The sequence below is a fragment of the Phyllobates terribilis genome, unplaced genomic scaffold, assembly GCF_046119375.1.
Source record: "Phyllobates terribilis strain yellow unplaced genomic scaffold, ASM4611937v1 Scaffold_8__6_contigs__length_399053987, whole genome shotgun sequence".
In the NCBI taxonomy this organism is placed as follows: domain Eukaryota; kingdom Metazoa; phylum Chordata; class Amphibia; order Anura; family Dendrobatidae; genus Phyllobates; species Phyllobates terribilis.
Window position 1 is genome coordinate 166,235,260 of NW_027362768.1, and position 13,126 is coordinate 166,248,385.

The 13,126-nt window shown below is 56.9% G+C and overlaps 1 protein-coding gene across 1 annotated transcript in view; it reads right to left on the reverse strand.

Moving 5' to 3' along the window:
• LOC141157714 (uncharacterized) overlaps positions 1-13,126 on the reverse strand; it is a 106,056-nt gene that overhangs the window by 43,035 nt on the left and 49,895 nt on the right. Inside the window, exons 8-13 of the mRNA XM_073645260.1 lie at positions 12,612-12,755; positions 10,737-11,246; positions 8,982-9,125; positions 6,618-7,796; positions 5,596-5,654; positions 308-471 (exon numbers count right to left, since the gene is read on the reverse strand). Of these exons, the coding sequence (XP_073501361.1) occupies positions 308-471; positions 5,596-5,654; positions 6,618-7,796; positions 8,982-9,125; positions 10,737-11,246; positions 12,612-12,755 (2,200 nt within the window). The remainder of the gene's footprint in view (positions 1-307; positions 472-5,595; positions 5,655-6,617; positions 7,797-8,981; positions 9,126-10,736; positions 11,247-12,611; positions 12,756-13,126) is intronic.

Below are 13,126 nucleotides of genomic sequence, written 5' to 3' on the forward strand. Positions count from 1 at the left end.
AAGCGAAGTCACCTATCTATATATTAGGGTCTGCGGTTCAAGCCAAAAATTTATTCTAAGGATACATTGGAATAGCAACTCTCAGTCTTTATAATCAGATCCAATAGACAATTACATAAAGGAAGGTTTTTTAGAGGCTGAAGTCAGTGAGGCCAGAAATCACCCAAAACTTGCCCGCTTGAACATTGAATATAATAAAAAGAACACGGTCTGTATTTATTTGGGGGTCTGGTGTGGGGTTTGTTTTTTGTTTAGGAGTTTAGCTGTGACTGTTACGTAGCTCTGAATAATCCCAGTGTAGACTTACCTCTAGACTGAATACTCTGAGGATCAATCTGTAAACCATCCATGGTGTTCGGTGGGTTGGAGTTTTTCAGTTCTGCAGCGACTTTATCCACCATCTCTCTGTCGGTCGGGGTAACTGTCTCATTTGCAAATTCTACAATCATGGAGGGCACTAAGGAACCGCTCCTGCAGAAAGGATCCAGAAAAATCAGGTTAGAAGTGTGGAGCATCCAGTGTATTGTGCACAACAGCAGAACGGGGGCTGTAGAAGAGGATTATTACATGAGAAATTCTCTCCTACACCAAAACCTACATATTCTACATTGCAGACACTGCAGATTTGCACTTGCACATTTATGTCACTTATTTAGAAACAAGTGTGTTTCTTTGTATCCCTCTTATACCAGTCATCCTCACACCCTTCACCCTCCCATGAAATAGACATTTTCCTGTAACTATTCCTATAATTTTACTGTAGAGCTGCAGTCTGCTTTACCTGAGGACAAGGAGTTGCAGCCATAGTCAGACTTTTTGGTGGCTATTGATGGGAATTTTGACCACCTGGTCATTTACCTATATACAAATATATGTTAAATCTTACTTTCCTCCATATGGTATGAATGTATGATTCAATGGGAGTTACAGAAACAGCTAAGGGAAAGTTCCCATTGGTTTATTTAATAGTCTTCAGTTACATGAAGCCGCAGTACACGCTCAACCTCCGCTCATTATAAACCGGCTCTCCTGACCCGAGCGTCAGAGCACAATATTTCTATGCCGCTCTCACGCTCAAATCAGGAGAGCCGCCAGCCAGTCCGAGGATTGCGGTGCGATCGTCATCCGTGTTACTACTCTTCTCCAGACCCGGGTACCATGCGCGCATTGAATCACATGATATCCGCATGTGCACAAGTAGTCATGAGGATTTTATGCGGTCCAATGCAAGTCAATAGCAGCTAAAACGCCATGATTCCGCAAAATTAATGGTTGTGCTGCGGATTCTTCCGCAATGATAATCCGCAGCGGAAATTTCCGCAGCATGTGCACAGCACATGGGGATTATCATTGGGAATCATGGCAGACAACTTAACATGTGTTTTTAACGCATTTTCGTGGAGGAAATGGTGCCGTGGAAACGCATTAAATCTGCATCATGGGCACGCAGCCTAAGACACAAAAATATGCAGTATCAAAAAGACACCAAAAGCGCATTGTGGGAACATAGCCTTACTGTCAGGTATTCCCCAGGGTCGACACCGGAGAGATCTCGCAATATCTCACCGTGCCGTCACTCTGTCAGGATTTTGTTAGGGATCCACGAGCACACGGTCCCCAGTACTCTCTACGTAGGTATCGGCAAGCGACCAGTGAGCGTATGGCGTCACACCTCCGGATTCCAATGCATGGAATATGTGTATACTCCTACCGTACAGTCACTGTCAGCTTCACGATAGCCCAATTATTAATTTCATTCGCTGACACCACTGACCGAGTTTGAAATATAATACAGGCCTGGTCGGACTCCTGCGTTCTGGTAGCGTATATGGCTTTGGGGGAGGGAACGATTACAGAGCAAAAGAAACAGAGCAATTAAATTTTATAATTAATCCAAAAGGGAGGCAGTGTTTAGGAAAATACACTGCTCAAAAAACTAAAGGGAACACTCAAATAACACATCCTAGATATGCATGAATGAAATATTCTCATTGAATACTTTGTTCAGTACAAAGTTGAATGTGCTGACAACAAAATCACACAAAAATCATCAATGGAAATCAAATTTTTTAACCAATGGAGGCCTGAATCTGGAGTCACCCCCAAAATTAAAGTGGAAAAACACACTACAGGCTGATTCAACTTTGATGTAATGTTCTTAAAACAAGTCAAAATGAGACTCAATATTGTGTGTGGCCTCCACGTGCCTGTATGACCTCCCTACAACGCCTGGGCATGCTCCTGATGAGGTTGCAGATGATCTCCGGTGGGATTTCCTCCAGGATGGCACATCAATGCGAGCTGTGGCAAGAAGGTTTGCTGTGTCTGTCAGCGTAGTGTCCAAAGGCTGGAGGCGCTACCAGGAGACAGGCCAGTACACCAGGAAACGTGGAGGGGACCGTAGGAGGGCAACAACCCAGCAGCAGGACCGCTACCTCCGCCTTTGTGCAAGGAGGAACAGGATGAGCACTGCCAGAGCCCTGCAAAATGACCTCCAGCAGGCCACAAATGTGCATGTGTCTGCACAAACGGTTAGAAACTGACTCCATGAGAGTGGTATGAGGGCCCGACGTCCAAAGATGGGGGTTGTGCTCACAGCCCAACACTGTGCAGGACGCTTGGCATTTGCCACAGAACACTAGGATTGGCAAAGTCGCCACTGGCGCCTTGTGCTCTTCACAGATGAAAGCAGGTTCACACTGAGCACATGTGACAGATGTGACAGAGTCAGGAGACGCCGTGGAGAGCGATCTTCAGCCTGCAACATCATTCAGCATGACCAGTTTGGCAGTGGGTCAGTAAATGGTGTGCGGTGGCATTTCTTTGGAGGGCCGCACAGCCCTCCATGTGCTCGCCAGAGGTAGCCTGACTGCCATTAGGTACCAAGATGAGATCCTCAGACCCCTTGTGAGACCATATGCTGGTGCGGTTGGCCCTGGGTTCCTCCTAATGCAGGACAATGCCAGACCTCATGTGGCTGGAGTGTGTCAGCAGTTCCTGCAAGATGAAGGCATTGAAGCTATGGACTGGCCCGCCCGTTCCCCAGACCTGAATCTGATTGAGCACATCTGGGACATCATGTCTAGCTCCATCCACCAACGTCACGTTGCACCACAGAATGTCCAGGAGTTAGCGGATGCTTTAGTCCAGGTCTGGGAAGAGATCCCACAGGAGACCATCCGCAACCTCATCAGGAGCATGCCCAGGCGTTGTAGGGAGGTCATACAGGCACGTGGAGGCCACACACAATACTGATCCTCATTTTAACTTGTTTTAAGGACATTACATCAAAGTTGGATCAGCATGTAGTGTGTTTTTCCAGTTTAATTTTGGGGGTGACTCCAAATCCAGGCCTCCATTGGTTAATAAATTTGATTTCCATTGATGATTTTTGTGTGATTTTGTTGTCAGCACATTCAACTTTGTACAGAACAAAGTATTCAATGAGAATATTTCATTCATTCACATCTAGGATGTGTTATTTGAGTGTTCCCTTTATTTTTTTGAGCAGTGTATATACAAGAATTTTACAAAGGAGACATTACAATACATAAGCACTTACACAAAATAATAAGGATTAAAGAAGAAACTTACTCTATAAAGATCGCTTCAACAATTCAATATAGCCGGAGGAGGGGCTTCCCGATTTGATTTGAGCGTTATGTAAAGCGAACCGTTGCTTATAGTACCTATACCCCCCTGGCAAAGAATATTGATCAATTTTCCGTCGGCTCTCTTATGCCGAAGGGGAAGATCGGCCCACACACCCACATGACATAATGTGGGCTCGGGCTCCATCATTCATGCTTGTATTAAAAACCTGGTTTCTGGGATAACTTATCGCTGGTTGATCCCAGAAGCGCAAAAGTGGTACCATATTTTCCGTTATGAATTTACCTTCATTTAGAGACCACGCATCGCGTAGATGCGATCCGTTATTCTGGTGCTTTTGCACTACACCTCCACGGAGGGGCTTATGGCTAAGAAAAAAATAAGCATCTTGTTCTTTGGCTCACCCTGCCACTAAACATATGGGTCCTATCATTGTCAGAATTATGGAACTTCAGTTATTCCATATTTCGTATTGGCTCCAAAAATCCTGCAGTCAGCAGCTGGGGAATTGTCTTAATTATAGTGAGTGCGTTTGATCTTAAGGAGCTACGTCCTCCTCTCTGTGTCAGAGGAAACACATTCACATGCTAACTGGGTTCTGTAGCACCTCTCTTGTGCCAGCATTTGTGTACCTAGACACTTTTCCTGTGTGCTGAGACTTGCATACAGGCAGCTGCTTGGAGTGTTAATTTGCATAGGAGAAACTGTAGATTGCCATCTCTGGACAAATACTATAGGGGAGAGGTGAGAGGGGCTTCAGGGGAATCAAGAAAGAATTCTTAATATCTATGACAGGGGAGAAGAAAAGATTTGCAATTTTTCTATTACACTTACTTTACAGTATATGGTATGACTGTATGATTCACTTGGAATTACAGGAACCGCCAAGGGAAAGTGTCCAGTGGTTAATTTAAAGCACCACTCCTGCATTTTTTTTTATTTCACCGCTGGAGTGGTGGTTTAAATGTAATTTCCCTGCCCCGTCTCATACTCGTCAGCAGCTGCCTTCATCCTTTTCCAACGTCGCTCCCATCGGTCTCTGGCAAAAAGTGATCTGCGGGCAGCTCCAGTGTTGCTTGAAGCGCGCCAGAGGTCACTTTACAATACAAGTCTATGAGAGCCTTGTTCTGGCTCTGATAGATTTGCATTGAGCTCTTGTAACGTAACTTATCAGAAGTAACGGGCACAAGATGGTGCCGCAGGACCAGAGCGCCGTCGCTAAAAGGTGAAGCCGCCAGAAGGTGAGTATAAGAAAGGGGGACAGGGGGCTTACATTTAAAGCGCCACTCCAGTGCTGAAAAAAAAAAGCAAAATGCTGGAGTGGTGCTTTATTAGTCTGCAGTTATATGAAGCCGCAGCACACACTCAACCACTGCTCATTATAACTTCTGCATGTTGTGCTGCTGATAAAGAAAAGGGGACAACAGGCCCCTACATTATTCATTATGGGGGTCACAACATTTTAATATTAATCACCTGTAATCTGACGTCTGACTCAGTACCTGTCTTGGATAAAAAAAAGTCTTATTGGCCGATTTACGTGGCTTTTGCACCTTTTTTTAGTATAAAAATTGTTCTTAGAGTGACTGTATTTGCACTCTATTCATTATTTAATTTGCATCTGTTTCAGTTTACTTGGTGGCTTTGTGGGGTTTTTTTGTGTTTTTTGTTTCATTCAGCATTATGGAGGTGCTTTTTAGTCATCATTTTTAACTTTTTAAAATGTCACAAGTTTTGCACAATTGTACCCCAGTACCTTACAAAATCTGTCATAATTTTGCATAGTTGAAGACTAACATGTGACATTTTAAAACTCATTGGAGATTGTGTGACATTTTACTCTAAAAAGATGCAAAAAAAAAGCCCAAAAAAGAAGCATCTTTGAATTTGCACTAATTTATCAAACTTTGTGAGTCCATTTTGATGAACTTTGCTCAAAATTGTAATAAATACTTCACACTTATATATATAATAATCACTTACATGAATTCTTTGATGGATATGCTTCGAATGATGAAAATTCTCCCTAAAAATAACATCACCTTTAGAGAGATGAAAGGAGAAAAGGGTGAGAGCTCCAGTAATGACAGTGGTAATACCCTCATCATCCGATGTTGTAGCTTCTAGTCTGGTCTGCTGCAGTCTACACTCCTAGATTTGACCGACGCAGCAGATGATGAACATGTAATTAAAGGAAGAGGAAATGGTGCAAAATGTGTCCCAAATCTACTACATCTGTTCTTATCAATCGTAGATTTCATTATTATAACTGTCAAAAAGTAAAAAATGCAAAACATTACTTATATCGTGGGCGCCGTTTAATGAGTTAATTTCACCTCCCTTCTAAGACTGATGTAAAAAAATCACTATAAGACCTCATTTCAACATCCGTATAAAGAGTCTGCGTGCCAGCAGTGTTTTGTATCTGATTTTCATCAGTGTTTGGTCCATGCATTAGAGTTTTTACCGTCAAGAGTTCATCAGTTATTTCCACGTATGAAAAAAAAAAACCGATAATAAAGCTTCTCCTATCTATTACAATGTTAATCATGGGCCGCACACGGGCAGCTCACACTGATGCCATCCAAGTGCTGTCCGTAATTTTTCACTGACCAAAGACTTGTCTGGGTAATTTTGATCTGTAACTCAATAAAAAATAGACATGTCCCAGGGATTTTTGTGCGGACACAAAGTGCACAAAAGCACGGACATGTGAATAGCACTATAGACTTTAATATTAAGTACATGTTTTATCTTTGAAAATAACAGAACATGTACGAAATTCTTGGACGTCTGAATGAGGCCTTAATGCATGTGGTTTACTATAATCCATTCAATACGATGAAATCCCCCGCAGTGGAGAGGATCAGAAGAGAGAATAAAATCTTCCATATATCTGCCTGGTAGTAATAGTACAAAATCAATGTCCTATGAAATATATATAGACTACATCTTAACAATAAGATTATGAAAAAGAGTATGGAGATAAATTCATTGTTACTTACTATGTTAACTATTTCAGTGGACTGTCTTCTGTAGTCTGCAGACGATGTGTCTCTGAGACTTTCCGTATATGATCTGTTTATAATCCTGAATTTTAACGGAACTACGTTTTTAGGAGTTGTGGTTGTCTTTGGCAGAGTAATCGTTGTGGGCTTAGTGGTGGTGGTGGACTCTGTGGGGGCTGGAGGCGCAGTGGTGGACTCTGTGGGGGCTGGAGGCACAGTGGTTGACACTGCGGAGGCTGGAGGCGCAGTGATGGACTCTGTGGGGGCTGGAGGCGCAGTGGTGGACTCTGTGGGGGCTGGAGGCACAGTGTTGGACACTGCCGGGGCTGGAGGCGCAGTGGTGGACTCTGCGGGGGCTGGAGGCGCAGTGGTGGACTCTGCGGGGGCTAGAGGCGCAGTGGTGGACTCTGCGGGGGCTGGAGGCGCAGTGGTGGACTCTGCGGGGGCAGGCGGCGCAGTGGTGGACTCTGCGGGGGCTGGCGGAGCAGTCGTGGACTCTGCGGGGGCTGGAGGCGCAGTCGTGGACTCTCCGGGGGATGGAGGCGCAGTCGTGGACTCTGCGGGGGCTGGAGGCGCACTGGTGGACTCTGCGGGGGCTGGAGGCGCACTGGTGGACTCTGCGGGGGCTGGAGGCGCACTGGTGGACTCTGCCGGGGCTGGAGGCGCACTGGTGGACTCTGCCGGGGCTGGAGGCGCACTGGTGGACTCTGCCGGGGCTGGAGGCGCAGTGGTGGACTCTGCCGGGGTTGGAGGCGCAGTGGTTGACTCTGACGGGGTTGGAGGCGCAGTGGTGGACTCTGCCGGGGCTGGAGGCGCAGTGGTGGACTCTGCCGGGGCTGGAGGCGCTGTGGTGGACTCTGCCGGGACTGGAGGCGCTGTGGTGTTCTCTGTCGGGACTGGAGGCGCAGTGCTGGACTCTGCCGGGACTGGAAGCGCAGTGCTGGACTCTGCCGGGGCTGGAGCCGCAGTGGTGGACTCTGCCGGAGCTAGAGCCGCAGTGGTGGACTCTGCCGGGGCTGGATCCGCAGTGGTGGACTCTGCCGGGGCTGGAGATGCAGTGGTGGACTCTGCTGGGGCTGGAGGCGCAGTGGTGGACTCTGCGGGGGCAGGAGGCGTACTGGTGGACTCTGCCGGGGCTGGAGGCGCACTGGTGGACTCTGCGGGAGCAGGAGGCGCACTGGTGGACTCTGCCGGGGCTGGAGGCGCACTGGTGGACTCTGCCGGGGCTGGAGGCGCAGTGGTGGACTCTGCCGGGGCTGGAGGCGCAGTGGTGGACTCTGCCGGGGCTGGAGGCGCAGTGGTGGACTCTGCCGCGGCTGGAGGCGCAGTGGTGGACTCTGCCGGGGCTGGAGGCGCAGTGGTGGACTCTGCTGGGGCTGGAGGCGCAGTGGTGGACTCTGCCGGGGCTGGAGGCGCAGTGGTGGACTCTGCCTGGGCTGGAGGCGCAATCGTGGACTCTGCGTGGGCTGGAGGCGCAGTGGTGGACTCTGGCGGGGCTGGAGGCGCAGTGGTGGACTCTGGCGGGGCTGGAGGCGCAGTGGTGGACTCTGCCGGGGCTGGAGTCGCAGAGCTAGACTGTGGCGGGGCTGGAGGCGCAGTGCTGGACTCTGGTGGGGCTGGAGGCGCAGTGCTGGACGCTGGCGGGGCTGGAGCCGCAGTGGTGGACTCTGGCGGGGCTGGAGCCGCAGTAGTGGACTCTGCCGGGGCTGGAGCCGCAGTGGTGGACTCTGCCGGGGCTGGAGCCGCAGTGGTGGACTCTGCCGGGGCTGGATCCGCAGTGGTGGACTCTGCCGGGGCTGGATCCGCAGTGCTGGACTCTCCCGGGGCTGGAGCCGCAGTGGTGGACTCTGCCGGGGCTGGAGGCCCAGTGGTGGACTCTGCCGGGGCTGGAGGCGCAGTGGTGGACTCTGCCGGGGCTGGAGGCGCAGTGGTGGACTCCGCCGGGGCTGGAGGCGCAGTGGTGGACTCCGCCGGGGCTGGAGGCGCAGTGGTGGACTCCGCCGGGGCTGGAGGCGCAGTGGTGGACTCAGTGGGGGCTGGAGGCGCAGTGGTGGACTCAGCGGGGGCTGGAGGCGCAGTGCTGGACTCTGCGGGGGCTGGAGGCGCAGTGCTGGACTCTGCGGGGGCTGGAGGCGCAGTGCTGGACTCTGTGGGGGCTTGAGGCGCAGTGCTGGACTCTGTGGGGTCTGGAGGCACAGTGGTGGGCTCTGCCGGGGCTGGAGGCGCAGTGGTGGGCTCTGCCGGGGCTGGAGGCGCAGTGGTGGGCTCTGCCGGGGCTGGAGGCGCACTGGTGGGCTCTGCCGGGGCTGGAGGCGCACTGGTGGACTCTGCCGGGGCTGGAGGCGCAGTGGTGGACTCTGCCGGGGCTGGAGGCGCAGTGGTCGACTCTGCCGGGGCTGGAGACGCAGTGGTCGACTCTGCCGGGGCTGGAGACGCAGTGGTCGACTCTGCCGGGGCTGGAGACGCAGTGGTCGACTCTGCCGGGGCTGGAGACGCAGTGGTCGACTCTGCCGGGGCTGGAGGCGCACTGGTGGACTCTGCCGGGGCTGGAGGCGCACTGGTGGACTCTGCCGGGGCTGGAGGCGCACTGGTGGACTCTGCCGGGGCTGGAGGCGCACTGGTGGACTCTGCCGGGGCTGGAGGCGCAGTGGTGGACTCTGCCGGGGCTGGAGGCGCAGTGGTGGACTCTGCCGGGGCTGGAGGTGCAGTGGTGGACTCTGCCGGGGCTGGAGGCGCAGTGGTGGACTCTGCCGGGGCTGGAGGCGCAGTGGTGGACTCTGCCGGGGCTGGAGGCGCAGTGGTGGACTCTGCCTGGGCTGGAGGCGCAGTGGTGGACTCTGCCGGGGCTGGAGGCGCAGTGGTGGACTCTGGCGGGGCTGGAGGCGCAGTGGTGGACTCTGTCGGGGCTGGAGGCGCAGTGGTGGACTCTGCCGGGGCTGGAGTCGCAGAGCTAGACTGTGGCGGGGCTGGAGGCGCAGTGCTGGACTCTGGTGGGGCTGGAGGCGCAGTGCTGGACTCTGGCGGGGCTGGAGCCGCAGTGGTGGACTCTGGCGGGGCTGGAGCCGCAGTAGTGGACTCTGCCGGGGCTGGAGCCGCAGTGGTGGACTCTGCCGGGGCTGGAGCCGCAGTGGTGGACTCTGCCGGGGCTGGATCCGCAGTGGTGGACTCTGCCGGGGCTGGATCCGCAGTGCTGGACTCTCCCGGGGCTGGAGCCGCAGTGGTGGACTCTGCCGGGGCTGGAGGCCCAGTGGTGGACTCTGCCGGGGCTGGAGGCGCAGTGGTGGACTCTGCCGGGGCTGGAGGCGCAGTGGTGGACTCCGCCGGGGCTGGAGGCGCAGTGGTGGACTCCGCCGGGGCTGGAGGCGCAGTGGTGGACTCCGCCGGGGCTGGAGGCGCAGTGGTGGACTCAGTGGGGGCTGGAGGCGCAGTGGTGGACTCAGCGGGGGCTGGAGGCGCAGTGCTGGACTCTGCGGGGGCTGGAGGCGCAGTGCTGGACTCTGCGGGGGCTGGAGGCGCAGTGCTGGACTCTGTGGGGGCTTGAGGCGCAGTGCTGGACTCTGTGGGGTCTGGAGGCACAGTGGTGGGCTCTGCCGGGGCTGGAGGCGCAGTGGTGGGCTCTGCCGGGGCTGGAGGCGCAGTGGTGGGCTCTGCCGGGGCTGGAGGCGCACTGGTGGGCTCTGCCGGGGCTGGAGGCGCACTGGTGGACTCTGCCGGGGCTGGAGGCGCACTGGTGGACTCTGCCGGGGCTGGAGGCGCACTGGTGGACTCTGCCGGGGCTGGAGGCGCACTGGTGGACTCTGCCGGGGCTGGAGGCGCAGTGGTGGACTCTGCCGGGGCTGGAGGCACAGTGGTGGACTCTGCCGGGGCTGGAGGCACAGTGGTGGACTCTGCCGGGGCTGGAGGCACAGTGGTGGACTCTGCCGGGGCTGGAGGCGCACTGGTGGACTCTGCCGGGGCTGGAGGCGCAGTGGTGGACTCTGCCGGGGCTGGAGGCGCACTGGTGGACTCTTCCGGGGCTGGAGGCGCAGTGGTGGACTCTTCCGGGGCTGGAGGCGCAGTGGTGGACTCTGCCGGGGCTGGAGGCGCAGTGGTGGACTCTGCCGGGGCTGGAGGCGCAGTGGTGGACTCTGCCGGGGCTGGAGGCGCAGTGGTGGACTCTGCCTGGGCTGGAGGCGCAGTGGTGGACTCTGCCGGGGCTGGAGGCGCAGTGGTGGACTCTGGCGGGGCTGGAGGCGCAGTGGTGGACTCTGTCGGGGCTGGAGGCGCAGTGGTGGACTCTGCCGAGGCTGGAGTCGCAGAGCTAGACTGTGGCGGGGCTGGAGGCGCAGTGCTGGACTCTGGTGGGGCTGGAGGCGCAGTGCTGGACTCTGGCGGGGCTGGAGCCGCAGTGGTGGACTCTGGCGGGGCTGGAGCCGCAGTGGTGGACTCTGGCGGGGCTGGAGCCGCAGTGGTGGACTCTGGCGGGGCTGGAGCCGCAGTGGTGGACTCTGCTGGGGCTGGAGCCGCAGTGGTGGACTCTGCCGGGGCTGGAGCCGCAGTGGTGGACTCTGCCGGGGCTGGAGCCGCAGTGCTGGACTCTCCCGGGGCTGTAGCCACAGTGGTGGACTCTGCTGGGGCTGGAGGCGCAGTGGTGGACTCTGCCGGGGCTGGAGCCGCAGTGGTGGACTCTGCCGGGGCTGGAGGCCCAGTGGTGGACTCTGCCGGGGCTGGAGGCGCAGTGGTGGACTCCGCCGGGGCTGGAGGCGCAGTGGTGGACTCCGCCGGGGCTGGAGGCGCAGTGGTGAACTCCGCCGGGGCTGGAGGCGCAGTGGTGGACTCAGTGGGGGCTGGAGGCGCAGTGGTGGACTCAGCGGGGGCTGGATGCGCAGAGCTGGACTCTGCGGGGGCTGGAGGCGCAGTGCTGGACTCTGCGGGGGCTGGAGGCGCAGTGCTGGACTCTTCGGGGGCTGGAGGCGCAGTGCTGGACTCTGCGGGGGCTGGAGGCGCAGTGCTGGACTCTGCGGGGGCTTGAGGCGCAGTGCTGGACTCTGCGGGGTCTGGAGGCACAGTGGTGGGCTCTGCCGGGGCTGGAGGCGCAGTGGTGGGCTCTGCCGGGGCTGGAGGCGCAGTGGTGGGCTCTGCCGGGGCTGGAGGCGCAGTGGTGGGCTCTGCCGGGGCTGGAGGCGCAGTGATGTGCTCTGCCGGGGCCGGAGGCGCAGTGGTGGACTCCGCCGGGCCTGGAGGCGCAGTGGTGGACTCCGATGGGGCTGGAGGCGCAGTGGTGGACTCCGCCGGGGCTGAAGGCGCAGTGGTGGACTCCGCCGGGGCTGGAGGCGCAGTGGTGGACTCCGCCGGGGCTGGAGGCGCAGTGGTGGACTCCGCCGGGGCTGGAGGCGCAGTGGTGGACTGCGCCGGGGCTGGAGGCGCAGTGGTGGACTCACCCGGTGCTGGAGGCGCAGTGGTGGACTCCGCCGGGGCTGGAGGCGCAGTGGTGAAGTCCGCCGGGGCTGGAGGCGCAGTGGTGGACTCAGCGGGGGCTGGAGGCGCAGTGGTGGACTCAGCGGGGGCTGGAGGCGCAGTGGTGGACTCTGCGGGGGCTGGAGGCGCAGTGCTGGACTCTGCGGGGGCTGGAGGCGCAGTGCTGGACTCTGCGGGGGCTGGAGGCGCAGTGCTGGACTCTGCGGGGGCTGGAGGCGCAGTGCTGGACTCTGCGGGGGCTGGAGGCGCAGTGCTGGACTCTGCGGGGGCTGGAGGCGCAGTGCTGGACTCTGCGGTGGCTGGAGGCGCAGTGCTGGACTCTGCGGGGGCTGGAGGCGCAGTGGTGGACTCTGCCGGGGCTGGAGGCGCAGTGGTGGACTCTGCCGGGGCTGGAGGCGCAGTGGTGGACTCTGCCGGGGCTGGAGGCGCAGTGGTCGACTCTGCCGGGGCTGGAGGCGCAGTGGTCGACTCTGCCGGGGCTGGAGGCGCAGTGGTCGACTCTGCCGGGGCTGGAGGCGCAGTGGTCGACTCTGCCGGGGCTGGAGCCGCAGTGGTCGACTCTGCCGGGGCTGGAGCCGCAGTGGTCGACTCTGCCGGGGCTGGAGACGCAGTGGTCGACTCTGCCGGGGCTGGAGACGCAGTGGTCGACTCTGCCGGGGCTGGAGACGCAGTGCTGGACTCTGCGGGGGCTGGAGGCACAGTGCTGGACTCTGCGAGGGCTGGAGGCGCAGTGCTGGACTCTGCCGGGGCTGGAGGCGCAGTGCTGGACTCTGCCGGGGCTGGAGGCGCAGTGCTGGACTCTGCCGGGGCTGGAGGCGCAGTGCTGGACTCTGCCGGGGCTGGAGGCGCAGTGCTGGACTCTGCCGAGGCTGGAAGCGCAGTGCTGGACTCTGCCGAGGCTGGAAGCGCAGTGCTGGACTCTGCCGGGGCTGGAGCCGCAGTGGTGGACTCTGCCGGGGCTGGAGGCCCAGTGGTGGACTCTGCCGGGGCTGGAGGCGCAGTGGTGGACTCCTCCGGGGCTGGAGGCGCAGTTGTGGACTCCGCCGGGG